General features: G+C 62.6%; 2 protein-coding genes across 3 annotated transcripts; both read right to left on the bottom strand.

Moving 5' to 3' along the window:
• Nucleotides 1-107: 107 nt before the first annotated feature.
• LOC111145838 (DNA-directed RNA polymerase II subunit RPB11-a-like) lies at nucleotides 108-3,302 on the bottom strand. Its single transcript, XM_022501102.1, has 3 exons — nucleotides 3,174-3,302; nucleotides 1,905-1,994; nucleotides 108-645 (listed from the first exon to the last, which is right to left on the bottom strand). The coding sequence occupies exons 1-3, from the start codon at nucleotides 3,224-3,226 to the stop codon at nucleotides 387-389; spliced, it is 402 nt and encodes a 133-aa protein (XP_022356810.1). The 5' UTR covers nucleotides 3,227-3,302; the 3' UTR covers nucleotides 108-386.
• Nucleotides 3,303-5,374: 2,072 nt separating this feature from the next.
• Nucleotides 5,375-26,361, bottom strand: LOC111145929 (ras GTPase-activating protein 4). Of its 2 annotated transcripts, XM_022501247.1 has the most exons (21): nucleotides 26,194-26,361; nucleotides 21,017-21,073; nucleotides 19,589-19,702; nucleotides 18,978-19,039; nucleotides 17,714-17,843; nucleotides 15,977-16,058; nucleotides 15,305-15,436; nucleotides 15,038-15,129; nucleotides 13,612-13,729; nucleotides 13,214-13,364; nucleotides 12,873-12,937; nucleotides 12,482-12,594; nucleotides 12,064-12,256; nucleotides 11,775-11,912; nucleotides 11,099-11,243; nucleotides 10,656-10,822; nucleotides 10,289-10,426; nucleotides 9,143-9,278; nucleotides 7,669-7,789; nucleotides 5,696-5,760; nucleotides 5,375-5,569 (listed from the first exon to the last, which is right to left on the bottom strand). In XM_022501247.1, exons 1-21 carry the CDS (start codon nucleotides 26,256-26,258, stop codon nucleotides 5,448-5,450), a joined length of 2,406 nt encoding a protein of 801 aa, XP_022356955.1. In that variant the 5' UTR covers nucleotides 26,259-26,361; the 3' UTR covers nucleotides 5,375-5,447. The 2 variants fall into 2 exon arrangements, with proteins under 2 accessions (XP_022356955.1, XP_022356956.1); XM_022501248.1 differs by lacking the exon at nucleotides 10,289-10,426.
• Nucleotides 26,362-26,984: the final 623 nt, after the last annotated feature.

The following is a 26,984-nucleotide window of genomic DNA, read 5'->3' as shown; positions in this document are numbered from 1 at the left end:
GGGGGCCGTGGGGGGGGTGGCGTTGGTCCCGCCTCCTGCCTCCAGCTCCCGGGCCGTCTCCCTGCAGCTGGCCTCCCAGCCCCCCAAGCAGGAGTCTCTCCCCTACACCCAGGTCAGACTCTGAGGCCCTCTGCGTGGACAGGTGTGACCACCCCTCTCGGCCTCCTTAACTGTGGGGCCCCACCCTGGGATGAGCTGCCCCTACACAAACACCCCGGAAGTGGCTAGGCCTTACCAGAGAAGGCTCGGGGGAGCAGTCCCAAAGGGCCGCAGGAGCCCTTGGAGCAAGCACTCCGGTTCCCACCCGTGCCTGCACCCAACAGGCCCCCAGCCTTAACGCCCTGCCCCTCGTCCACGTCCTCTGGAACCACCTCCCCCCACGCCCCCTAGAGCTTAGGACACTCTCCACGGGCTGTCCGGGCTGTGGGCACGAGGACACCGCAGCTCCGGGCAGACCCAGCGCCGCTCACCCGGAAGCGCTCCTCCAGCAGGGAGAGCTCGCTGATGAGGTCCGTGATGGCATTGGTGAAGGCCTCCTGCGGGCTGTAGTCCGGGGTGGTCTGCACCCGGATGATGATCTTGTGCTCCAAGGGGTGGGGGACTTTGTAGCCAGCGAACAGCACCTGCGGGTCCTTCAGCAGCTGTCTGCGGGGGGATGTGACACGGGGCGCTGAGCCGAGCACCCCTGGGGATGACCAAGCTCTAACCAAGGCCTCTTCCCACTGGGTTGAGGCCTGGAAGCCAGTACAGCTGGGGGGGCTGACCCCAGCAGGTTCCCTGCTCTTGATCCCCGCCCCCCGCAAAAATCTACCAAGTGAAACATTCCAAAAAAGACAAAGACACACACACACACACACACCCCACCATCACCACCCCCCATGGGGACCACACACACACACACCCCCTCCAAGGACCCCAGCTGCTAAGCAGGATCTCCAGCAAACTCTTCCCTCAGGAAGCAGGGGACCCTGCGACTGCCTCAAGGAGCCTGCCCAGGACGAGCATCCGACAGCTATAAAGGCAACAGGGGGAGAAGGTTCGGGCCCTGAGCAGTTGGTGAATGGAAGTCCTCCGGGCAGCACAGGCTGGCAGCTGCCGCCCGCAGCCCTGGGGCCCTGTCTGCAAGGCTGTGCGGCCTGCGTGTGCGTCCGCGCGCCATGCCCTGGGCCCACGGGGTCCTCGACAGCAGCTCGGTCAGCGGTGCGCACCACGAGGGAGGGCCCTTGCATAGGTGGGGACACGGCTCCCAGAGCAGGGGATCAACAAAGCCCTAGAAGGGCCTGGGGGCACCACTGGCGTGGCAGAAGACCGCCAACTCCACCTCCTGGGCTCCCGCCCGGGACCCCACACGTGCACACCGCGGAAAGACCCGGCTTCACCCATGGTGCCTTCAGCAGAGAAACGACAAGACCTCAGACCAGAACAGTGACCACATCGCCAACCTCCTAGCTGCTCAGGACTACACTGGTGTAAACACGCACCCACCGGCCCACAACCGCTGTCCACCGGGGCACTGGCTAGCCGCAGAGCCTCTCCCACCTTCTCCCCTCCTAATAAGAGCCAATGTCTGGCACATCTGTCTGTGTGTACCAGCTGTCCCAGAGACCATCGTCCCGAAGAGGGGTGGGTGGCAGCACGCCCGACCGCCCCTCCCTGCTCTTCAGCACAGAAACACAAGCAGGCCACGTTTCTCTGGCTCGCCCCAGATAACTCAGACACACGGCAGTGTGATCGGATCGAGGTCAGCGTCATCTTGGAGAGAATGAACTGGAATGCGGGAACTGCCAAAGCAATCCCCCAGACCTTCCTGCAGCTCAGAGACTGCGGGAAATCTTCCCGAATGTGTGCTTTGCCTCAAAGACCCCCAATAAACGCTTTCCAAGAGCCTTTGACGTGGAACTTACGATTTAATGATGTTTCCTAGCGTGTGGTCTTCTTTATTGATGGTGAACAAACAGGCATTGGGTACCTTGGTGTCCTTGTTAATGGTAATCCTGGGAAGAGGACGAAGCAACAGGTGAGGACACAATCTCTTCAGCCATAAAGACCTCTCGGATTCAGAGCAGCAGAGGGGCTACACCCTGATTCTGCAAGACCCTCACCTGCTCTGGACTGCTCCTTGGCACCAGTGACATTTTAGGGTGGATAATTCTACTCCGTAGGGCGCTGTCTTGTACACCGTAGGATATGAGCACCATTTCCCGGTCTGTACTCACGAGCAGCACCCCCTTTGTGACCATCAGAACTGTTGGCAGACGTTGAAAAAGTCCCCTGGGGAGCAAAATGGCCCCAGATGCCAACCACTGTTCTCAAGGACGACGAAGAGGCTGGCAAGGGCTAGACCGCAGAGCCCTGCATACCAGGCTGTTAAGAAAAAGCCAGCGTTGGGGCGTCTGGGTGGCTCAGTGGGTTAAGCCTCTGCCTTCCACTCGGGTCATGATCTCAGGGTCCTGGGATCGAGCCCCGCATCGGGCTCTCTGCTCAGTTGGGGAGCCTGCTCCCCCCCCTCTCTCTGCCTGCCTCTCTGCCTACTTGTGATCTCTCTGTCAAGTAAATAAAATCTTAAAAAAGAAAAAGCCAGTGTTTCAGAGGGTCTTCTGCGTGCTGAGCCCTGGCCTAAGCACTTTCAGTAAATTACCTCGTTAAGCTCCCCTCGGAGAACATCCTGTGATTGAATGCAGCAGGAAGCCTGTTTACCAGAGAAGGAAAACACGCCTCGGGCAGCTTAAGTCATTTGCCCAAAGACATGAAGACGTTAAGTGAGGGAGCCAGGCGGAGAGACCAGGGGACCACATTCCCTTGCTCGCTGCAGGCAAGGAGCCCCTGTAAGCTCCTCACAGGCCACTGAGGATCGGTCGTGAGCCGGAGAGCCAGCCCTTGGCTTGCAAAGGCGGCGGCCAGGAGGCTGCCGGATCCCACAGGGAAAGCACTGTGGCGCCGGGCACCCTGGTTCCCATACACACCGCCCCTTCCCGTGGGCCCAGGCAGGTCCCTAGCCTCTCCGCGCCTCGGGTTCCTCCTCTGCAGCACGGGGCCACTGACAACCGCCCCGCAGGGCTGGCTCAAGTCCGCAGACACAGTAAAAGCTGCTTCCGTCTCCCCGCTGTGGACGAGCCCGAGAAGCCCCAGAGTCCGCCTGCGACCCCGGCCCACCCCTCGCCGGCTCCACTTACTTTTTCTCGCCCTCGAAGAGCAAGAACGACTCGAAGGCGGGAGGCGCGTTCATCCTAGCGCCGCACCAACGTCCAAAGTCGCAACAGCCGCCACCACCGCCAGCAAAGCCCTATAACACCACCTCTTCCGGGTTAGCGACTGCTTCCGGGTTGCGGCTCCGCACGCCCCCAACGCCCTCCCCACCCGCGAAGTCCGGCTGCTTGCCCCCTAGCGGCCCGGGGGATGTAGTGCAGGCGCGAGAAAAGCCCGGGGACAGAGAGGGGCCGGTGGTTCTGCGCATGGGTGAACCGGGTTGCATCCACGCGTTCGCCGCCCGGTAGCTGTGCTTGGGGCCCCGCTGGCAGCGCCCGGGACTGCTCTGTGCGCGGTGCAACGGCCTCTCTCCGCTCCCCGTGATCCTTCTTTGGAAATGTGCCTTTGGAACACCCAGCGCGGGGCCCTCAAGTGGAGAATGGAGCCGCGGCGCAGGGGGACCGGCGCGGGGGGGGCGGGGAAGCCTCGTGGGCGTCCGGGCCCCGATCGGGGCGGGTGCTGTTAAACCCTCTGCCGAGGCTACCTGCCACCAGAGGCCCCCTCCTCCCCGACCGTGTTGTCGCCGGCTTGCCCAGTGGGCATGTGGCCTGAGCCGCTGGTCGCCTGTCGGGCAGACAGCGGGTGAGGGCGGGGGTCAGGCAGGTGTACCCAGCGGGGAGAGAGGGGCTTGGAGGGCCCAGTGTTGGAGCCCGCTGGGAACGGCGGGTAGTTTGCAGACTGCAGCTTGTCATCAAGGCCCCACCGCGCTGTCTGAAGGAAGGGGCTGGGTCTCCCATTAGCTGCTGGAGCCACAGCAGCTGAGGACCCGTGAAGGAAACCAGAAGCTTCCACACCACTTTCTGAGAAGAGCCATCTCCTACTTGAGCCTTGGGCCCTGGGCCGAGGAAGTGTCATTCCCCCTGAGACCCACACCAGCCTTGACTCTCCAGGCCAAGTGGTGGGAGAGGGGGGCTCTTTAACTGGGAAGGGACAGAAGGCACTGAGGGGATGGTGCCCTAGGGCTGGAACCTCCACCCTCCGGGCCATCCTGGCCAAGTCTGGGCCAAGGATGCTATTAACTGGGCTGGCTGGGGGGAGGGGGCCTCCCTCTCTGCCTGGTAGAACCCAGGGGGCAGGGGGTACATGGGCAGCAGGGCCAGGGCCAGGCACTTACTATAACCCCTCTTCAGGCTGCAGCGGCCACCCCACGCCTGGACCGTTCTGGAGGAGAGGGTGGAAGGTGTCGCTGCTGGGCGGCTGTGTGTGCGTCCCCACTCCGGCCCCAGTGGCAGCCCCATAAAGGCACGCCTCTCTTGTCCCTTCATGTTCTGTATTAGGGTGCAGTAGACCCTGGGGTCTGTACTTCCTGACCACAAGGTCCTGGAAACCCAAGGAGGCTGAACAGACATGAGGGCTTGTGTGAGGCCCTGAAGAAGGAGCCAGAGAACAGGGTGTTGTTGGCGATGGGGGAGGGGCGGTGCAGACTCAGCCGCCCCAGGGCCAGGAAGGGAAGGTGAGGCACATTCAGGCTCTACCCTGTGAGGGATGGAGCAGTGGGACCCAGGGATATGGTGGGGACAGCAGTTTGGGGGAGAAATGAGTCCCCCTGCGATGTGGGGGGGTGGGCAGATGGGTTACACAAAGGCTAAGGATGCGGTGCCGGTCATTGGCCAACCCCAAGGAGCCACGGGAGTCCCCAGGCCCAGGCCCTCCACCGACCCCCGTCACAAGACCCCAGAGCCCAGCAGTCACAGCAGGTTTATTGTCAGCAACAGAGCACCGGCGAAGCTCTCCCAGGGCGCCCAGCCTGTGGCTGGAGGGGAGAGGGGGCGTGGCGGCCAGGAGCTAGGGGATGCTGAGGTCAAGGCCTGGGCGCCTGCGCTCCGTGTTCCCTTCCACCTCTCTGGGTCCAAGGAGCATCAGTTCCCCTGGGTTCGGGCCATCCTAGGGGTGGTTTCTGGCCAGGTCTGCCCTGGGCAGGAGGGAGGGTCCCTGGAGAGTCTGGGCGAGCGCCAGCGATGCCCACAAGAGCCGTGGGGAGCAGCCAGGCTTCACAGAAGAGCAAGAGCACGCCAAGTCCCCTAGAGACTTCGGGCAGCCAATGACGGGCCTTCTGGACCCCCTGGACCTCCAACTCACCCAGCCCATGACAGCCCTAAGCCCTGCTCCCCCAGGAGTGGGAGTGAAGAGCCAAAAGCGCACCGGGGGTCTCCAAGCACCCGGCAGGGGGCTCGGCGAGGGCACTGGGCGGGGGGCAGGCCTCACGTCTGCAGTGGCCCGGGGTGGCGGGGCTCCGAAGGCGGCGGACTGGCCAGGCCGGAGCGGTGGGCCTCCTGGAGGTCCCGCAGCACCTGCAGAAGCTGGGCCAGCGCGTCCTCGGGGGCTGGAGGCAGAGGCACGATGAGGGCAGAGCAGCCAGGGCCAGAGGCTCCCGGGGGATGCGGCCCCGCCCACAGCACCCCAAAACGGAGCTCAGGCCACTGTGGGAGTCCAGCTGGGAGCAACCTACCTTCCCCCGGGCCAGTGTGCACAGAGCCTGCCTCTGTGCCCGCACTCAGCTCCCGGTGCTTCTCTCTGCAGGGGAGGACAGAGGGACAGCTCGTGGAGCCCTTGCCAAGAAGGCCAGGGAACCCCATGTGGGCCTCCTGAGTGGGAGGGGATTCTGGGAGGGAGGGGCTGACCCCTTCAATCTGGGGGGAAGTAACAGAGGCCCAGGTCGTGGTCCCCCGGCCACCTGCCACCTTCCCTCTTCCAGCCTCCTCGGGTCCTCCCCACCTCCGCAATAGTAGGACGGCGGAAGGTGCTGTGGAAACCAAGTTCGAACCACAGAGGACCCTGGGGGAAGGGGCCAACTGGGGCCCGAAAGTCCCCAGTATTAACTGGCCGTGAAACGACTTTCCTTCTTAGGGGAGTAGGAGACAATGACAATTTAAGCACGATTCCTAACCAGGGTTCACCGGAGATCCCCGAGCCCTCTGAGGTGCGATCCTGGGAGCTTCCATGAAGGGAGAACCAGCAGCCACGGGGACCCCAGGCTTGAAGCTCCTTACTTAGGAATTCCACTGGCTTGGTCCTTTGGACGGTCTCCCTGACCCATTTGGGAAGAGCTGTGTCCCTCTGCTAAGATCTAACACGCTCCTCCTCCCTCAGATGCCTTCTAGGCTGTGGGGTCGGTCCCTGACCCGCTCCGCTCATTTGTTAACTCAACCCTGACTGCAAGAGAAGACATTTGGGTCATTCCCAGCCAAGCGTCCAGTGATCAGTTACAGCAGCCCCAGGCCACTGCGTCAGGGGACCAGATGAGCCGGTGGGGCAGAAGGGCCAGGGCAGACGCTGCAGGATGGCAAGGAGGCGAGGCCGAACGAGAGAAGGGGGGCCAAGCGATTCCATAAATGCGGAGGCTCTCAAGGCACGGGGCTGTGGTCAGGCCCATGGCACTGGTCCCATGGCGGGAACCACCTGAACCCAAGGTAGCCTGGGATCGAGTCTTTGCTCCGCCGCTTCCTGGCTTAAATGGGGGACACAACTGTGGGTCCCCAGAAAAGAGCAGACAGGGTGGTGCCTGTATCTGGTAGGTGGAGGACGATGTCCCCGAGCCAGGGGGCCAGACGAGGGGTGGAGAGGGGGCCGGTGACAGGAGTGACCTGGAAGCTACTGGACACTGCAGCTCCCAGGGGAGTGCGCGGTTCTCGTCCGACCCCATGAGCCCCAGAAGGGTTTCTGAGGACGAAATAACGCCCTGGAAAAGTGGATGAGGAACAAGGACAACAGCCACCACCCCTCCAGGACGCAGGCATGGGGGTGTGCGACAGAAAACCGCCCCGAGGGCACCTGGGTGGCTCAGTGGGTTAAGCCTCTGCCTTCAGCTCGGGTCATGTTCTCAGAGTCCTGGGATCGAGTCCCACATCGGGCTCTCTGCTCAGCAGGGAGCCTGCTTCCCCCTCTCTCTCTGCCTGCCTCTGCCTACTTGTGATCTCTACCGAATAAATAAATAAAATCCTTAAAAAAAAAAAAAAAAAAGAAAAAGAAAAGAAAACTGCCCCGATCCCAGCACACTTAGGGAAACAGGGGCTACTCGGAGGTAAGCCCACACAGCACTGCGCCTCCAGAAATTCTGAGTCTGTGGGGGCGGCCACAGGCATTCTGGTTGTTTCTGTGCGGGAGCCAGGGCCGGGACCAGGCATTAGCAGCTGCCTGGGGACAATCCCTGTGCTCAGGGCACAACGGGAAGGCCGGACAGGCTGGGAGGCTGGGTCAGCCCGAGGCCAGACATAGCCGTGGCAGTGACCCGGGGCCTCTGTATCCTTGGGCCTTCATCCTTGGGTGAGCCCGCCTCCTGCCGTGGAGACCCACGTGCCCCTCCCCCGGTGCGGGGCCACAGGCAGGAAGGGGCCAGACCTGATGTACAGCAGGAGACCAGCCTCTGGGCCCCAGCTCCTGCCCTCTCCCACCACACTCCGCGGGCCACACAGGCCTCCTCACCGCAGTGCGGCCTCCACGCCCAGCAGGTGCCGGCAGATAAGCTGGGCCTCCAGGTCATGGTCCAGAGGGTCATTCCACTCCTGGAGGGTCACCCGCGACCGGGTCTTGTCGCAGCCCAGATCTGGGGACACAAAGAGGGCAGGGTTGCAGATAGGCTCCGTGAGAGCTTATGTCCAACTTCGTGGCAGTACAGGTGGGGACACCGAGGCCTGCAGAGGGACAGGAACGGGCGCAGGGGCCCCAGGAGGGGCAGCAGCTCATCTCTGTTGGGGGCAGCCTCCGAGCCCAGAGATGCACAACGGCCGAGCACGGGAGCCACACAGGAGACAGCTCAGGGGGCTGGACAGCTTTCCCGGTGGCTGCCGGCCTGGAAGGAAGAAGGGAGTGGCCTGGGACCATAAGACCATGGGGACGGAAGCTGGAATGAGCTGGTCTTACGACCTTGGCAGAGGCACTGGCCCCTCCATGAAGCCTCCGTTTTCTCCTCCATAGAATGGGTTACCAGACCCTGCCTCCTAGAGCCCTAGGGAGCCCCCCCCCCTTACCAATAACAAAGGCCATCGCCACAAAGGTCAAAGCCAGCGGCCAACCAACCAGTGACACTGTTGTATAGAGCAGCTGCTGTCCCCTCCCAGACCCGGGCCGGGCTGCAGCAGGTGCGGCGGCCTCCCAGGGACTCCCCGTGTAGCCGGCTCCGAGGGCCGGGTCTCTTCTGAGACCAGGGAGCAAGAGTTTTGCAAAGCAGATGAAGGTAAGAGAAGGAAGGTCTTAACTGAGGTGCCCCACGGGGAAGCCAGCTGGCCGCATAATGCCACTTAAATGCAAAATCGTTAAAATTGCATAAATTAAAACGAACTTAAGTCTCAGCTCCTGGGCCACACTGGGCACACTTTAAGTCTGGTCACACGTGTTCGTGACAAGCACACACACAGTCCTGGGCACCGCTGCCACCATCACGGAAAGTTCTAGCAGCAGCTTGTCTCTGCCGTCCCTCTGGTGCCCGGGGACCGCCCCCACCCCCGCAGCTCCAGCATCAGGCCGCCAGGTGGGAAAGTGAAGCTCAGGGGCCCTCCTGTGCCCAAGGCAGCAAGGAGTCCCTACGGTGTGTCCCTAGAAGCCCTGGTTCACAGACCCCTCCCTCCCCGGGCAAGAGAGGGTCCCTGTCATGTGGGCGAGGGAGTGCTGCGTTACACAGCGTGATGGATGGCACTCCAGCTCGTTTCCAGGCCTCCTCAGAGCCTTCGATGAACACACGCACGGCACCCACACCACACAGCATTTCCCAAACTCCTGTCCCGGAACCCTTCCCGCCTGGAATCCCTGCAGGGACCAACCTGCCACCATTGACTTCCCCGACTTCCCCCAGGTGCACAGGTGGCCCCCCAGCCAGGCCAGCCAGCCACGGCTTGGAAGCCCCGTGCCCCGGCCAGGGAGCCCAGGTGCCGTGTAGGGGGGCCCAGGCCTCCGCTCCCACCTGATTTATCCTTCTGGTGGCAACAGCTCCACTTGTCCCCGCGGAAGACGCCAGGGTGGTAGGAGCCCAGCAGGCCGGGGTTGCTGATGCTCACCTTCCGCAGCGCAGACAGCCACTGGTTCAGCTCGTTCACACACTGCAGGGGTGTAGGGGGACACCAGCATTCACCTCCTCCAGGAAGCCCGCCCTCCCTTCCTGGAGCTCCCCGGCACATGGCCTGATGAGCAGAGCGGCAGCTGGATGTCAGCCGCTGCCCCCCATGGCCGTGCCCTGAGCAGTGTACAACCTGCCAACTGTACAGAGTAGGCACCGTTTTACCCTGTGGCTCTGGACAGTCCCTCTCGGGGATAAGCCAAACCCCTCTGACTTCAGCCTTCCTTCTTGATCTCCGTGTGCTGCCCCTAGATGTTTTCCCCTTCACGATGCCCCTGCTCAGAGGCCACCTGCCAGAGGCCCTCCCACCCACACTTTAGAGAGTAGTAACCCCTACTGAATGCTACTCTGTCCCCTGCCTCTCCCCTTTAGTCTCCTCTGTGCCCTTCAAGGCGCTGCCACCATCTGACGTGAAATACTTAGCGGTCCATCCGCCTCCCTGGGAGACAGCCCCATGAGGGCAGGGCAGTTTCACCTGCTGCTGTACCCCAGCACCACAACCCGCGCCTGGAGCCTTGTGGACGCTCTGCAAATACTTCTCAGATGAATGGATGAGTTAATGCATAAAGAGACGAGACTTGGAGAGCATGCACCCAGAGTCACACGCCTGCACGAACGTGATGACTGCGTGTCGATCGCACCGCAAACACACAGGCACCAACAAAGATACTCACAAAACCAGTTTCTAACGAACATGCACAATGTGTGACGCTCCGACTGACGGGAACGTACACGTCCTATACCGGACCACGCAGACCTAGATGTGGGTGCTTAGGCCCAGGGAAAGCCACGGGCACGGGGCCCCAGGCCCCCCAGAGCCCACGACACACACACACACACACACACACACATACACACATCAGATCTCACACCTGCTGGGCCTGATAGAGCTGACACGGGGTAGTAGGCTCACTGGGGCCTCCTTCTAGCTGCGCCCCCCAGGCGGACATTCCCCCAGCAGCCCTCCCCAAGTGCGCACCACACGGCCCCCACCTTGCACTGCAGGTACACGGTCTGGGGCTTGCCCGCATCGTCCTCATAGATGACCTGCATGACATGCGAGCTGCCGAAGCTCTTCTCCTCCACCTTCTCCGCTGCCCGGATGTTGGCTAGCTTGATCAGGGCACTTTTCTGGAGTGGGCCGAGACAGGGAGACTCAGGGTCCAAGCCGGGGCCCCTCTATGTCCCAGTTCTGGGCCTTAGTCTCCCCTCCTACAGCCTGGGGAGTTAGCATCACGGACCCGGCTCTGTAAGTGACCCCAGTGACTCTGTGAGTGACCCCAGCCACACAGAGCACGGGTGCTTCCTAGCTGTTATAAACCCCTCGCATCCCCACTTGCCCACCTCCTTCCTCACCCACCTTAGAGCCGGGCGTCTTGGCGAAGCTGAGGGCCTCGGTGGTAAGGGAAAAGTGGAGTTTCTTGAAGGAGGACATGAGAGGGCCCTTGCCCTTGGTCCTGTGGATGAAGAGCGGCCCCTCCTTCACCGGCGGGGCCTGCAAACTCAGGGTCCGCTGCAGGTCCAGCTCTGCGGGGCCGGGAGGGGGATAAAATGTGAGCCCAGGGATGTAGTGGGAGGTGGGCAGAGACGCGAGGGGAGGGGCACAGGCAGCAGGTGGGCAAGGCCGTGCAAACGTGATGAAGAGGCTGTGGGTGCGACCAAAAAGCCACAGAGATAAGATAAGTGGGGGCCTGGGCCAGAGGACAGAGCAAACTGGACAGGGAGGCTGTGGGCGGGGCCATAGGAGGGGCCAGTGTGGGTGGGGCCCCGGGCACGGGGGCGGGGCAAACCGGGAGTGCTCACCCTCCTTCTCCTCGATGTCCACCAGTTTCGTGATGAAGTCCTTCAGCTGAGCTACGCCCTGGCGCACGGTGGGCTGCAGCGGCTCCATCCAAGCCTCCTTGGCTCTGGAAGCCGGCGTGTCCATGTTGCCCACGTTCTGGACCGCCTGCCCGGGACGGCAGCAAGGGCCAGGCCTGCTGGGTCAACACCCCCCCGCCCCCGCAACCTCCCCCACCCCGCCACCAAATCGGGTGCCACTCCCGTAGTAGAACCCGAGGCCGCAGCAGCACAAGCTCTGCTCAGGGGCTCGTTCCATCCCTACTGCGGCTCGGGGCTGAACCGACACGGGGTGTGAGGCCTTTCGGGACCGGACGGTTGAGGCTACTTGAGACCAACCCGCCGGCCTTCCTCGGCAAGTTTAAGAGAAGACTGCTCCCCTGGGTACGCCGGCCCCAGCCTGGTGGCAGGCAGCTAGGGGCCGCCTGGGAATAAGAGGCCGATCTGGGGGCTAAAGGGCCCGCGTTCACACACACAGGCTCCGGGGCCGAATCTCCTTCCCCGCAGGGACCCGCTTCCTTGTCCATGGGCTCGGGTGACCACGAGAAAGCTTTGTCCAGTGTCAAGTGTGGTGCCACGGGCGACCCTGGAGCCAGTCGGGGACACACTGCCGTGCGGGCGGAGCCCCGCGGGCACCCACCTTGGCCAGCAGCAGCAGGGTGCGGCTGGTGCGCGCGTCCGCGTGCCGCTCCCGCAGGTGGAAGAGCTTGGGCGCCATGATAGCGGGAGACAAGAAGCGCAGGCACAGGAAGCTGGTGACGGCGATGAACGGCACGTTCTGGGGGGCGCGGGAGAGCGGGGCTGGGCTGCCCGCGGGCCTTCGGTGCTGTCCCGGCCTCTGCCTGCCCCCCTGCCCCCGCCTGCGGTTCTAACCAACCCCGCAACACTGCTTCCTTCCCTCCGCCCGGCCCCACCGACAGGGGGCGCACCTCGTGCTGGGCGCCGGGGAAGCGCTCGCGCACGCGCCGGAAAAGCTGCCGGAAGGTGGCGCGGACCACAGCGGGGCAGGCGCGAACGGAGCGGCTGAGCGCGCTCAGCAGCGCCCCCAGGTGGCTGCGCAGCGTCTGCGCGCTCTGCTCTAGCACCTCGGCCTCGGTCTGTGGGCGGTGCAGCCCGGAGCACCTGAGTGGATCCCGCATAGAGGATGGAGGTCAGCACCCCTGCACGGGACTCTCGCGGGGTTCCCGGAGACAGGCGCAATAAGGCGTCAGCAGAGGCAGGGACAAAGGCAACGCACAGGTGGGCAGAGCGACGGAAAAGTAGACCCGGGCAGAGGAGCCAAAACATCCACTTGCAAAAAGGGCCTGGCACCGCCGCCCCCGCCCCAGGGATCACATCCGGCCTCACCCTACGTCCTTGACCTCCACTTTGCTGGGGTCCAGCTCCACGTACTTCTTCTCCTCAAACACCCTGTCGATGATGGGGCCCAGGACGCCATGCAGATACCGCATCCCCACCACCTGGGGGCCGTGGGGGGGGTGGCGTTGGTCCCGCCTCCTGCCTCCAGCTCCCGGGCCGTCTCCCTGCAGCTGGCCTCCCAGCCCCCCCCCCCCCCCCGGGGGCCATCTGCCTGCTGTGTCCGCTCGGGGTAGAGCCAGGCCCACAAAGGGGACAGCGAGACCAAGTGCTGCTGCGCGAATGAACACGCGAGTAGATGCATGAACTTCTTTATCTCTTGTCCCTTCTGAACCTCGGTCTCCTCATCTAGGCAACAAAGACATATACCACTCAACCTCACCTTCAGAAAAGACTCCATGGACTTTGAGGCAAGAGAGTTGCTCCGGAACAGGGTGTTAGCCTCACCTGCAAGCAGAGGTTCTGGTGGGTACGGGGTTGGGGAAGGGAGGACCACGGGGCTGGGGGCCCTAAGCTGGCCCCTCTGTAAGGACCTTCCTTGCCCCTTCCCAGCACACTGCCCCACCTATGCCTTTTGCTCCTTCCTTTGCCTCCTAATCGGACCCAGCAGCTTCCTACAGGAAGCCTTCCCAGATTTCTCCGCTCTCAGCATCTCTGCAGTCCTTGGCTCCTGGCCCCCTCTCCACCACACCCTCAGACAGGCCACCCCCTCCCAGGCCTCACTGGTGCGACCCAGCTCCAGCTGGAAGAGCAGGTCCAGGAAGTCTTTGGCCAGTCCCTGCCCCAGGAAGAGCTTGAGCAGGTTGGTGGCCACCCCCTGGCGGCACTCTGTGCTCGTTGTCTCCTCTATAAGAGGTATCAGCTGCCCTGGGCCCTGCAGGAAGCGGCAAGGAGAGACAGGGTTAGAGGACCCACAGGGGAACCCAAACCCTTCACTCTGAGGACCTCAGAGGACCGCGGGGAAGGGGGGTGCTTTCCCAAGGGATGGCAAGGGGCCCTGGGTACTGGCTAGTTCTTACCGTCCTGAGAACTGAGGGCTTTGCTCTTCAGAGCGGGTGTAGGACAGGGAGGACTGGCCTACTGGCCCCGGACCCTCCCACCTTCCCCCGGGGCCCCCTCACCTGGGTGCCCAGCTTCACCTCACGGCACAGCAGCTGCACCAGGGGCTGGTAGCAGCCGGAGGGCAGTACCGTCTCGTCCCGCAGCCGCACCTCCAGCTGCAAGGAGCCCAGGCTGCCCCTGGAACGGGCAGCCTGTGACCTCTCCACCAGGGACCCAGGCCGCCTGCGCTGGGCCCCTCCCCGCTGGCTCCATATTCCCTACTCAGCGCCAGCCTGTCTCTCGGCTTGTACCCTCCACCTGCCCACCCCCTGCACGGCCCAGCTCCTGTTCTTTCCCCTCAAGCTGCTTTCCTTCCCTGCTGGGCAAGCCCTTCCCGCCTCCAGCCATCTCCACCGCCTGGCTCCCTGCTCCCTCTAGACCCCTTGGACTCTGAGCTTGACCCATGCGAACATGCTGGGCTGCCCAGCCTCAGATCTGTAAACTCTCAGAGAACAGCTCCTTCGTGTACACGCTTTAAGCTGGAAGCAAGTCCCCAACGGTTTTAACAACCTGCCGGGGCAACTGAGGCTCGAGCAGGCTGGAGAACTTGCCACAACAGATCTAACTGCCAAGCTCTCCTGCTCGGATCCCTCCTGGCGGATCCCTCCTGTCGGGGTTGCTGACCAAGCCTCAGCAGTCTCTCAGCCACACACCCCTTCCAGAAGCACAGTGCAGTTCACTAAGTTTGCTGCTCAGCACGGCCTCATCCCCAGAAGCCCTCCAAACGGTGCCGGCTGGTTCTCTGGATATGCCTTGCGGCTGGACACAGCCGTCTGCCCCCGCCCCCGCCCTGTCCATGGTAGGGATGGGGGGTCTGGGACTTTCTGCAGAGAGACGGAGCTGAACCATCCACAGTGGGGGACACTGCTGACCCTCCACTTCCGGGTTGAGTGGTGGGCAAGGAGGCCAGAGGGCTTCCTTGATAGGGTTGCCAAATTTAACCAAAATAAAACTACAAGACGCCCAGTAAGTTTGAGTATCTTTAGCCTAAGTCTGTCTCCGACGCTGCACGGAAGTACCACATGGAAAAATGATTCACTGTTTGCCTGAAATTCAGCTTTACGTGGACATCCTATATTTTATCTGGCAACCTCATTCCTGGAAAATCTGGGGGAGAGTCAGACCTCTGGGGACTTGAACCCTGGTATGAGGTCTGCTGGGAAAGCCTTAAAGGGAAAAAGTCTGATGGCCTATTCCAGAATCTGCTAGAAGGTAGAAAGCAGGAGACCTGTACTGCCTTGGAGCTTAGAGGACAGGGCCAAGTCCACGGCTGCGAGAAGGGCCAGGCCGCAGGACCCGTCAGGATAAGAGTCTGGCCCGGAGGGAAAGGGTCTGCCCCCCACTGTGCAGCCTGCCTGCTGGAGCCAATGGTCAGGAATCCCCGCCCACCCCCAACCCCCTGGGGCCCGGAGCCCACCAGCCCCACTGCCAAGCCCAGGCACTCACTCTCCCCGCCGACTCTTGGATTGGTCGGGTTGCAGCCGGAACCAGCCCTCCTCCTGCTGGGCCGCCCACAGTCTCTGGACATTGAACACCACCTGGGGCGTAAGGCAGAGTCAACTACTGTTCCTTTTGGGGGAGTCCCTCCTCGGGGTCCCTGAGCACCAGTGGCTGGTTCTGGGGAGTGCCCCTCTGGGGCAGTGGGGGGCAGGGGGAGACTGGGGGCGGTGCCGGAATGGAGGCAGGTGCAGCCCGAAGGAGTGGGGCACTCACTTTGCCCAAGAAGTCATTCCGGCTGACAAGGTCCCAGTCCCAGGCTTCCACACACAACGCCTCCGCAGCCCCCTCTTCCAGATCAAACTCAAATGTCTCATTCCAGCGTGGGTAGCATGATTTCTTCACAATCTGTCCAGAACGGGGCGAGTAGAGGTGGGCTGACCCCAAGGGGGCCTCCAAGCAAGGCCCAGCCAAGGGCACAGCCACTCCAAACACCCCACTTGGGATCCCTGCAGGGGCCTTGCAACAGCAGAGGTATAACCTTCCTGTCCAAACTCCTGCTCATTTCTCAAGGGGGGAATGGAGGCCCAGAGTGGGCAAGGTACTTGTCCAAGGCCACACAGCACAAAGGTAGCAGCAAACTGCACTGAGAAACCAGGCCTCCACCCCTGGCCCACCCCAGGGCTACACCCACCACCCTGGCTGTTTCCTGGGGGAGAACAATGCGGGGGTAGCTATCGGACTGTGCAGCTGAACCCCACACCAGCTGTCTTGGGCCAGGAGGCCGGGAGTGAAAGGCAGCTGGGGCTGTAGGGGTTGGTGACAGAAGAGCCGGGACCTGCTATGCCCCAGGGTCACCCAGCCTTTCTTAAATCTCTTCTGTGAGACCACAGTCCCAGCCTGACCGCCCAGCTGATGAGGGCTCCCCGCCCCCCTCAGCCCCCTCACCGAGGTCTCCTGTGTCCGGCCGTTGTAGCGCACTCGGACGAAGGGGTCAGATGCACCGTTCCGGTCCTTGGGGGCCAGGTCCCTGGGAGGGAAGCAGGGCATCCACTTCTCACACTCCCTCCCCAGACTGTCATCTGACCGCTGTGGGGTCACCCCACCGCGCTGGGCTCATCTGTGCCCAGCGCCTCTCCCCGGGATGCTGATTCCCTCAGTGTTCCCCCCACAGGCCTCTACGGGGCACCCACACCAGACCAGGCCCCTGCCATGGCTCCTCTGGGTTGACAGCCGCAGGTGGGCTGTGAACTTATCGTCTGCTCTGGGGAGTCAGGGAGGCAAGTACATCGTGGAACAGCCTGGGCTGTGTCCCCCACCCACCCCCCCCGACTGCCAGAGCAGCCCTGAGCTGGGGCCATCTCTCCAAGCCTCGGTTTCCCCTTTGCAGAGTATAGAAGATAACCCCCACAACTGAGATCACGGGCTTCTAGAAGGCCTGCCCCACAGTGGGGGAGGTGGGTCTTGGGGAGCAGTCCTGCTGGGCCATCCTGCCAATGCTCTGCAAAGCCCAAATCCGCTCACAGCACCCCAGCACCCCAGCTCAGAGCCCTTCGTGGGGCAACAGCAAAGCCCAAACCTCTTCTTTTTACTGTAAGTACTATTTTCTGCTCTTCTCCATATTTTTAGTTTAAAGCCTCTTGTGCCGGCTTTTCTTGCCTCCTCAGAGCCAAGAGAATTCCAGAACATGAACTTGAGAATCTGCCCAGAAAGATGAGAAGAAACGTTCTTTCTGCACAGACAGCTTCTCGGGCCTCCTGGAATGCCAGTGTGGTCTGAGCGGGGGGCGGTGGGGGCCGAGACCCCCCCACGCTCCACACAGAGGTCTGGACAGACGGCTCCTCCCGCCCAGGCACCTGCTGAGTGGAGGCCAGGCTGGGCCAGCCCCCGCGTCCCCAGGAGTGTCAGCAGCACGTGCGTGTGAGCCAGAGGGCGGGAAGGGCCGAGTGTGAGGGTGTGAGCGGCCCCTGCCCAAGTCTGCACATTCTCCCGCTGCCTCCTCATCCACACTCCAGCCCCAGGACAGGGAATCCAGCTGGGGAGCCACCGTCCCCACCTGCTGGAGAGAGATCTCCCCCCCCCGCTCCCCCCGCAAGCTGACAGCCCTCACCCCCTCACCCCTGTGGGGACCGGCTCCCCCACGGGCACTGGCCTGGCTCTGCCCTCCTGCCCCAGAGGCAGCCAAGGGACCCTGTGGAGGCGGCCTGGAGCCACAAGGGAAGGAGCTCCTCAGGGAGCGTGTGTGACTCACACTCAGGCCCCGACGGGAGGGGAGCCCACAGCTAAAAATACCGGGGATGGGGAGGGGAGGGAGGCCTGTCGTAGGTGACTCAGGCCCACCTTTCTGCCCAAGTCACTGTTCCTCCTGGAGAGAACCGCACCCCACCCCCCGCAACACACACACACACACACACACACACACACACACACACACACCAGGCCAAGTTCATACTGTAGTTAAACCCCCAGGGGAAGCCCAGGCTTGGCACGGGGGCTGCATGTGCAGAGCTTGGGATCTCCTCTCACCTGCTATGCCTCCTGCTTTACGATGCCCGAAGTCCCACCATTAGAACATCACCCTGTCCCTTAAGAGACATGGCGTCCTCGGCCGGGTCACCCAGGAAACACCTTGAGGTCAGGCAACTTCCCCAGCCCGCCCGCCCGCAGGGGCCCCTCCCGTCTCACCTGGCCTCCAGCACAGAGCAGCGCAGCCGGCCCGCCGGCGTCCCCGGGACCACCTCAAGGCGCAAGTGGATCTCGCCTTGCACCTCCTCGTCAGGGTCGACCTCCGTCAGGTGGGCCCAGCCACTGAAACCTGTGGGACTAGCGGCTCAGCCCCGCCGGGCACCACAGCGCCCCTGCACCGGCCGCTCGGGGTCGTCTCCAACTCCGGGGGGGCAGGGGCCATCGTCCCCAGGGACAGATGGGGACACGGGACAGAAGCTGAGCAGCGGCTCTTGGAAGAAGCTTGATGCGAACCCAAGTCCAGCGACCCCTGTGTCCTTCCTCTCGTGCCCCCCCGCCCCCGAACCTAACTTGTGATAGAACCTCTTTCTCTGGCCTCAGTTTCTCCATCATAAAACAGCGGCTCTTGTCTGGGGCTGCCAGAGGAGGGGCCGAGCCCAGGGGGGGAAGCATTAAGGGCCCAGCATCCCCTGGGCCACTGGACCCCGAGGGGCTTGCGGGGGCCTCGGGCAGGAGAGGCCTCTGGGCCTGGCAGGGGCCGAGAGGCTCCATGAGTCAGCAAAGTCCCCCACCCCCGCATGCCCACCCCGGCCTCACAGACAGGAGCAGGTGTGTGCTGGGAAGGCCCGGGAGGAGTCACAGGGGCTGCACAAGCCAAACCTGAACCGCCTGAGAGTTCCAGGTTGGAACCCTCACTGGCAGCCAGGAAGCCAGCCTGGAGGAGGCAGCAGCTACCCTAGGTCCCACAGTGAGGATGGGGCAGGGCTGACCCCTCAAAACAGTGTCAGCATCCCAGCCATCATCCAAGGGGCCTAGCCTAGCCGCAGGCCCACCACTTTGGCCGGGAGGGCTTAGGGCAGAGCAGCCCCGGGGCCCAGGCTAAGGGGACACCAAGGGTACCGGAAGAGCCAGCCCGATGGCAGGAGGGGTCTCTGCACCTCTGCAAGTGTGGAGAGGCTCCTTCTTGTGCCTGCAGAGGCCTCAGATCCCAGCACTGGCAACCTTTCTTTGCCCTAGAGGCACGCAGTCCCAGCAGGGGACAGAATGGGGCCCAGGACATTGAGGCCGGGGCCAGGAGATGGGCCAGAGGCCCTTCTAGGGAGGGCACACATGGCTTTCCCTGAGCATGGGCTGTGAAGGAGCCTAGAGGAAGCATCTCTGAGTTGGGGGAAGGCCAGGGACAGGGCCTCCAGTAAGGGGCGACAGGAGGGGGCGGGGGAGAGGAAGCAGGAGCAGGCCATGGGCTCCCTCCCAGGAATCTTACCCTTCGGGTGAGCAGCCAGGGTGTCCCTGGTAAGGCAGACCTTCCCGATAACGTCGTCCCGACTGGAGGATGGAGAGGGGGCCAGAGCTGGGCAGGGCTCCGAAGGGAGCCTGGGACCTCCCGCCCCCACCGCCCCCCCGCCCAGTTCAGGGGCCCTGTGGGAAGCAGGGAGGCTGACACTCCAGTCATTTGCAGGAGCCGATCAGAGCAGGACCCGTGACCCTCCTGCGGGCCCTGCATTCTGGACACGCTCACGGGCATGTGCTAGGTTGCTACACGTGGACAGACACACGGGCTCACATATATGCCAAGTTTGTCCTGGGTTCCCTAGCTCGCGCGCCCCCACGCACAGCCCAGCACACCTGTGCCTTTACTCCCGCACGTGCACAAGGGTGATGTGGTGTGAGCGGTGTGAACACCTCCGCCCCCGTAGACCCCTGCTTGCTCAGACCCTCCCAGGGCTCCCCGCCGCTCCAGGCCACAAAGAGGACACAAAGTGACCGGCAGGCCCGGCAGGCCCAGCAGGCCCAGCAATGACATGGGCTAGGGGGTCAGCTGGCGGGGTCAGCTGGCAGGGTCAGGGCCCCATTTGAAGGGTGGGGCCCACCCACCTGAGGGCATCCTCATCCATGACGTAGAAGGCCACCGCATGGAAGGTGGGAGGCAGGTGCACCTGATACTCCTCGCCCCAGAATGGACACAGGGTCTTCCACACAGTGGCTGTCCTACAGCAAAGGACCCTCAGTGCCTGGCCGGGCCACCCGCAGGCCCCAGGCCCACCCACGGGATTTGACGATTCTCCTGGTCCTCGACCCCACTGCCCACCATCAGCCGTTCCCTCCTGACAGTCCTCTCTGCCCTGGGTGGGGCACAGGGCTGCATCTAGCAGGCCATTTTCCATTTGGGGAAACTGAGACCACAGGGGGCCATAGCTAGCCTCAGGCCACATGAACAGGACGGTGGCAGAGCCTGACCCAGAGCGGTGTTACGTGGCCAGACCCAGGACAGAGCCTTCAGCCCAGGGGACTCAGCAGGGAATGCTGGGGGCTGGGGAGCCGAAACCCCCAAGGCGGGCCAAGGACGAAAGCTCAAATGATCACCTTGACCCCAAGCACTTCTCCGACAGGCGACTTGAACGCTGGGGCCTCAGTTTCCCTGTCTGTCATAGAGACAATCAGAGCCATCCTGCCCGCCCCCCTTCTTGGTATCTTGGTTTGGACAAAATGTGGAAGAAGGACCTGGGGTCCTATTTGCAAGGGGGAAGAACCACGAGCCCGACAGCCTTGGCTGGCCGTCAGCAACGGGCATTCCGGTGGGCAGAACTGCGGGGCAGCTCTGGTCATGAAGTTCAAGGTCGAGGCCAGAGACACAAAAGGAACGGGACCTCGAAGAGCCTGCCCAGAATCGTGGAGCCCAGGGACAAAAGCACATCCAGGGAAAGTGGCCCTTCTGGGTACAGGCTGGGGCCCCCTTGCCTGAAGCAGCCTTTCCGGGGTATAACCATGGTGGGCATCTCTCAGGGCACAGGAAACCCGAGGGAAAGCCAGGATAAGAGAGGGGGACGAGGCTCGGGCTTTGGGGTCAGCCAGATTTGGGCTCCAGTCTGACTTGCCCTGAGCAAGTTACCCTCTCTCAGTCCCCGGGTTCCTCCTCCTCTGTAAATGCAACTTAATAATATCACATCGAGCTCCTTGCAAGTTATGAATGGGCAGACAAAAGGTTCAGCACAGGGCCCGGCGGACCGCACTCCAGAAGTCACAGCCGCTGTTACTAATCATCATCCTGTCCCTTCCGAGGGCCGTAAAGATCACAGAAAGGAACAGCGCTGGCGAGAAGCCCTTGGATCCAACCCCTGGATGGGCGTTCAGGTCAGTAATCAGCAGGAAGAGTCAGAGGTGGGTTTTCTCACCTCCCAGCAGGTGCGTCAGGGCAGGGGAGCCGGCCTGGGGATCGGCTGCTCTCGGAGCCCGCCCCCTCCCCTACCGGGGTGTGAGCGGGAAGCGTGGGGAGGAGCAGGTGCTGGGTAGCGGGGGCCGTACCGGATGATGGGCTCATTGTCCACCTTCACGATGCAGTAGGGGTCACTGCTGCCAGTGCTGCAAGACACAAGAGCAGGGCAGGGCTGGCCGGCAGCGGCGGCAGGTGGGGAGAGGGTAGGAGCGCCCAGGGGCTCCCAGGCAGCTCGGCCCTTGGTGACCCCAGGGAAAGGACAATCAAGTCTGAGGCAAGGGGAGCCTGGGCTGGGGTCCAACGGCTCAAAACGTGTACCCCGTGCCCCCCATCTGTCTGGGAGGCTGGTGGTGAGCAAAAGGCAGGAACCTGCGTGAGGCTCCCTGCACCAGGGGAGCAAGGGCTTGAGGCCACGCCTGCTCCTGCAGGGGGATAAGGACGCTCCTGCCGGCCACCCCTTCCCCCACACACCCTGCTCTGCCCCAAGGAGGACAGAAACAGCCCCAGGCCAGGTCCAGAAACCCCATCCCCAACACCCAAGTGGGCGCCTTGTTCTCTCTCCCTGGAGTCCTTGCTCCTGCTGCCCGCCCCCCCCTCCCCCTGCAAGCCTTGGCCCCGGCCTCTCAGAGCCCGGCCCCGCCCCAGAGGCAGGGAGTAAGGTCTCCTCTGCAGGCCCAGTGCCTGCAAACTCTGTCTTTCCCTCCATCCCAGGACTGCTAGCGATGCACTGTCCTCAGCTGCCACCACCGTCCCCACACCACCTGAGGGAGGGGCCGCTTCTGTGTCTCCAGGGTCTAGGACAGGGCACAAGACAGGGGGTCCGGGGGTGTTTGCTGGATAAATGAACAAATTTAACAGGCTGGCCTCGAGCTCTTGGCCATCTGGGAAAGAAGGAAAAGGAAGACGAACCTGGGACTGCTCAGGTGCTCTGGTCTCCCTGGTCTCGGTTGGTAGGGAGTTCCTGGGGTGGGTTGGGGGGCACTCCCAGCCAGGCCTAGGGCTGGTCCCAGGCAAGAGAGGAGGTAAGGACTGTTTCCAGGAGTGCCTTTCAGACTGTGTCCATAAAAAGGAAATGACTTGCATGTGGGAGGCTGGGGAATTCCAAGCTCCACTTCTCATCTCAAAAGGGGTTCTTCCTACAGAGGAAGCCCTGATCTCTGAAGGTCCTCCCGATGCTGACCGGAAACTGACCTGACTGGAAACTGACCAGAAACGTCTGCCAGGACTCAGTTCCCCACACAGAGCAGTGGGGCGCGGAATGACCACCCACAGGGTGGCTGCCCCAGGTGCCCGGTCTGACGGGAGGGCCCGCCCATGACAGGTGTTCAATAAATGTTCGCATGGCCCTAGACTCCCTGCTCTTCTGCCTGCCACCCCTTTCCCTGTCACTTAGGAGCCCTCTCCTCCAGAGAGCCCCTTGGGAACACCTCAGCTTGCATCCCACCCCCCCCCCAAATCTGGGGGACTCCGGACCTCCAGCAATCAGGCCCCTGTGCACTCCCAGAGCTGGGCTGGGTAGCAGGCCCCAGCAGCTGCATGCATATTTGCACAAGGAACTGGGAAGGAGAAAGATGTCCGTGTGCTCTGAAAAGTGGTGGGGTGGGGGTGGGGGACAGGCCTCCTCTACCCTGCCTCTGCCTCCTGGGATGGCACCCCTGTGAGCCCAACTTTGCCCACGGTGCAGCTCTCACTCAATGAATGAATCTCTGAATGAACTGTGAGGTTTGGGCTTTGGGTTCGGGGCCAGGTCACGGGGTGGGCAAAGGCCCAGAGGCAGGAACAGACCTGGGTGTGCAGGGGCTATGAGAAGCTGGGTGGCTGGATCAGAGCCGGGCAAAGGGGACAGTGTCAGGAGCAGGCTGAGGACAGAGGCCCACCCATGATCCCCGGCCAGCTGTTGGGACCTGTGCCCCTGCCTAGTGCCCTCTGTCCTGATGAGGCCCTGGGACTGGTCCCCTGCCCCACTTCCCCTTCCCCTTCCCCAAGCCACTTGGGGAAGCCAGCCTGGCTACTTGCAAGTCCTCTATATTTAGCCCCTTGGCAGTTTCCAGGCTGTGGAAGGGAAGGATCAGGGTAAACCCTGAAATAGTCCTGGGCCGGTCCCCAGGGCCACTGGGCGTGGGAGCCAGTCGGTCACCAGTCATTATGAGACTTAGCTCCTGTCTGGCTGATCCAGGCACGCAAGGATGGGAGACAGTGGATGGCAATAGAACGGGAACAGGTGGGCTCTGAAAACGGTCAGTGACAGGGAGCACAGCTGTGCTCTGTGCCCTTAAGAGAACTAAAAGCCCATGAGTGGAAATGGCAGCTGTGATGATGTGTCCCTCCTCAGAACTGTCTCTGTTGAGATGAGTCACTATGAAAGGTGGTGAGCTCCCCGTCCTCAGAGGTGTGCAAGTCCTGGCTGGAAGGGAGGCTGCTCAGGAGACAGGATGATGAGGCACAGTGAGGCAGGCCCACCCCCTTCCCAGCCTCTGCCCCTTCCCAGCCTCCGGCACCCAGTGATGGCCTCCTGGGGTCTCTGAACCCCTGCTGTCCCTGAGCCAAGTGGTTTGCATGGCATTTGCAAGGCTCAGTCCCCACTGAAGCCCATGGTAAGGCTGCAGCCTCGGCCCAGCTAGGATTCTCGGCCTGTCAGCAGCAGAAAGAGTGGGTTTGAATCCCAGCTTCTCTCCCTAAACGCTATGTGGCCTTGGCAAGGGACTTACCCACCCCGAGCCTCAGTTTCCCCTTCTGCAAACTGAGCATATCTACCTTCTAGAACTAATACAAGGATTGAATGGAAGGGTCCTCCACAACCCTTAGTCTCCTCTGCCACAAGCCAGGAGCCCCCCCTAGGGCTCCTGGAATGCCAAGACGAATGAGTCACGGTCCCTATCCTTCATGGTCACACAGCATGGCAGGGACTGCTACCAAGAGCATCCTCCTGACTCCGGAGGGCACAAGACGGGGCACGAGAACCAGTGCTGCTGGAGGCACCAGGGAAAACCCTGGAACACAGCCTAAGTTTGAGAGGGGTCCTGAAGGATGAACAGGAGTTTTCTGGAGGACTCCGAGTGGGAATGTCTGAAGACAGAAGCCCCTTAAACCTGTGCAAAGGCAGGGCTTCGAATGTGGGGGGTTGGGGGGGAGTTACAGCTGGATTTAGGAACCAGGTGACAGGAAGCCCTCTGACCAGAGGCTTCAGGAGGTGACAGAGGTCAGCAGGCAGGGGGCCAGGCCATGAAAGGCTAAACCAACAGGACTTAGTGGCGACCCCCCAGGGATGGAGCTCCAGGATCCCCGGGCTGGGCAGAGGCAGGGCTGGGCCGAGAACCTGGCACCTTGGCTCCCAGGGAGACCCAGGCCTTGGCTTCACTGCCCCGGGGCTGGGGAAAGCCTAGAGCCAGGCACTAGGGCCTGCGGGGATGGGGAGGGAGGCGACAGACGGAGGGGCTGCTCCTCCCAGCAGCCACCAGCCAGAGGAGGCCAAGCTGACCTAGTTAGCAGTGCCAGCCTGGGGGGGGCTGCTTAGAGGCTGGGCCGGGAGTCTGAGACCCTCCTCAGAGCTCATCCTCCTGGCTCTCCCGGGAGACCGCATTCCCAGCGTCCACCCCACCTAGCCCCTAGACGAGAAACCCACCAGGAGACGGCCTGCCCAGCCCCCTCCCTTACCCATTGCCATAGCAACTGCTGAGCCTGGCCTCACCAGGCCCAGGGGGCCTTGAACTAGAACTGCTCAAGGCGCTGAGTGAGCAGGCTAACTCACAAGGGGCCACTGTCCGGGTGCGAGAGACGCCCTCGCCCCGGCCTCCTGCACCCCTCCCCATTCGCCACCTCTTGGCATCCAGGAGCCGGCTGAGAAGCCCTGGGCCGGCAGGGGAAGGGCGTGGGGGGGGCATTCCAGACAGTGAACTTTGGACCCTATGCAGCCTCTGGGCTCCCCTTCCCCCATTCCCTGCTCCAGGGGGCCAGTTCACCTAGAGTCTTTTTTTTGGTTTTTTTTTTTTTTTTTTTTTTTTTTTTTAAGGATTTCAGGGGCATCTGGGTGGCTCAGTCGTTAAGCGTCTGTCTTGTCTTCGGCTCAGGTCGTGATCCCAGGGTGCTGGGATCAAGCCCCACATCAAGCTCCACATCAAGCCCCGCATTGGGCTCCCTACTCAGCTGGAAATCTGCTTCTCTCTCTCCCACTCCCCCTGCTTGTGTTCCCTCTCTCGCTGTGTCTCTGTCAAATAAATTAATAAAATCTTTTTAAATAAATAAATAAATAAGATTTCATTTTTAAGTAATCTCTACACCCAACTTAGGGCTCTAACTCACAACCCCGTGACCAAGAGTCCCATGCTCTACCAACTGAGCCAGCCAACATCCCTGTGCTTAAGGGATTTTGACCTCCAGTCTACAGAAAGGGAAACTGAGGCTTCAGAGCTAAGATGGGGAACCTCAGCTCTGGGACTACTGAGAAAGGCACTGGGACAAGGGGCTTGGGAAACCTCCTCAAATCTGGCCAGGGACCAGGGAATGCTCTAGATGTTGGCGGGCGTTAGGAGCTCTGGACCCAAGCCCTTCCTCTGCCATTTGGAGCCGGCATTTTCAGGTCTCCCAGCCTCGGTTTCCTTATCTGTAAAATGGAATGATGAGAACTGCCTTGCTAAGTCCTTGTGAGGAGGTAAAGCCACCGCAGGGCTCAGATAAAGCCCAGGGCACAAGGAACAGCTGCTCCCTGGCCACCCCATCTTTGCACGGTCCCAGCCTCCTGACCTACCGGTTCACCCTTCACTCCGGCGCACAGCTGGAAGCCCCGGGACAGGCCCGGCCCCCCGGGGCTTTTTTCAGGTGCACACTCTCGGGTCCTAAGGTTCCGGAACTACCGAGGAAGACCCCTCGTTTCCCAGGGGCACCCCCACCCCCTCCAGCCACACCCCCGCAGTTCACGGAGACATCTCCCTGTGAGGTGCCCCCCACGCTCAGTCCCTGTCCTATTAAAGCCCCTTCCCTTCTTGAGCGCCGTTCGCTAGTTCCCTGCTAGCTCAGGCCCCTTACTGACCCCCCGTCCCCTCCCCCGTCCACGGACCTTCCTTGTCCCCCCGCCCCACCCCCGCCCCGTGCTCGCAACAAATCTTACCGTCCCCATTCCCTTCCAGTCCCCCACGGCGGCCACACTCGCCACACCCTCGCCGCTGCTCCACTTGCGGGCGGGCCGTGTGGACCCTAGAAAGGTGAGGCTTAAGGAAGGGGCAGTGCCCCTCCCCAAAAAGTTGGGGCCCCCACCCCCGGCAGCGCTCACATGTCCTTGGCGGGCAGGTTCTTCCCCTCCACGATGCGGATGGACAGCGAGCTGCGCTTGGCCATCGCGGGTCCGCGACGCGGGGTCGGCGCCCGAGGGAGCCGGACCGCAGGGTCGCGTGCAGCCGGCGGGCAGGCGGGCGCGGGACTGGGCGCCGCGGGGGGCGGGCCGCGCAGGGCTCGGGAGGTAAGCGCGGGGGCGGGGGAATCTCTTCCACTTCATTCACCCCCGCCCCCGCCCCACGTGCGGGGGCCTCAGCGCCGGGGCCCGCCAATGGGCGGCCGGAGCCCCCCGGGTGGGCGGGGCCGGATCGGGTCAGGGCGCTCATTGGCCGCCTGGGGGTAGGGGCGGGGCCTGCGCCCAGGGCTGTTACCCTGCTGGCTCGCCGCGGGCTGGTGGTCACAGTGGGGTGAGGGCGCGACGGTCGGCGCTCGGGTGGCCTGTGCCGCCAGTACGCGTGGGCGGCAGGCGTGGTCCCAGAGTGCCAGTCTCCAGGTGCACGGGGGCTATGGGCCCTAGTATGTGCTCAGAGGCGTGGGCAAGTGCGGGGACACGCGGGCCGGGGACGCGCACGGCGGACCGCCCTGGCCACCTGAGTCTGGCGCGTGGGACACCCTGCTTAGGTGTAAGATGAATGAATGCACAATCGGACGCACTTAGCAAACAGTATGTCTGTTTGTGTTAGAGCCACCTGGACCCAGAAGGAGGCATCGAGAGCCAGGGCAGTTCAGAGCTTTGGGGACCACGCTTTTGAGTCTGAAAGATCAGGTTTATTTTTGGGAACCTAACCC

The sequence above is a fragment of the Enhydra lutris genome, unplaced genomic scaffold, assembly GCF_002288905.1.
Source record: "Enhydra lutris kenyoni isolate GAN:26980312 unplaced genomic scaffold, ASM228890v2 scaffoldscaffold13, whole genome shotgun sequence".
Taxonomy (NCBI): domain Eukaryota; kingdom Metazoa; phylum Chordata; class Mammalia; order Carnivora; family Mustelidae; genus Enhydra; species Enhydra lutris.
Note: the sequence above shows the minus strand (reverse complement) of the source record. Positions and strands in the feature narration are given on the sequence as shown.

What these genes read in the sequence shown, in the direction of transcription:
- LOC111145929 (XM_022501247.1), bottom strand. Translation starts at nt 26,258, where the DNA reads ATGGCCAAGCGCAGCTCGCTGTCCATCCGCATCGTGGAGGGGAAGAAC. An exon ending in AGGTGAAGCTGGGCACCCAG is followed by an intron (nt 13,365 to 13,611) that starts GTGAGGGGGCCC and finishes CGCTTCCTGCAG; the next exon opens with GGCCCAGGGCAGCTGATACC. An exon ending in GGACATCGAGGAGAAGGAGG is followed by an intron (nt 10,823 to 11,098) that starts GTGAGCACTCCC and finishes CCGGCCCCGCAG; the next exon opens with AGCTGGACCTGCAGCGGACC.
- LOC111145838 (XM_022501102.1), bottom strand. Translation starts at nt 3,226, where the DNA reads ATGAACGCGCCTCCCGCCTTCGAGTCGTTCTTGCTCTTCGAGGGCGAG. An exon ending in CTCTTCGAGGGCGAGAAAAA is followed by an intron (nt 1,995 to 3,173) that starts GTAAGTGGAGCC and finishes TCCTCTTCCCAG; the next exon opens with GATTACCATTAACAAGGACA. An exon ending in CTAGGAAACATCATTAAATC is followed by an intron (nt 646 to 1,904) that starts GTAAGTTCCACG and finishes ATCCCCCCGCAG; the next exon opens with ACAGCTGCTGAAGGACCCGC.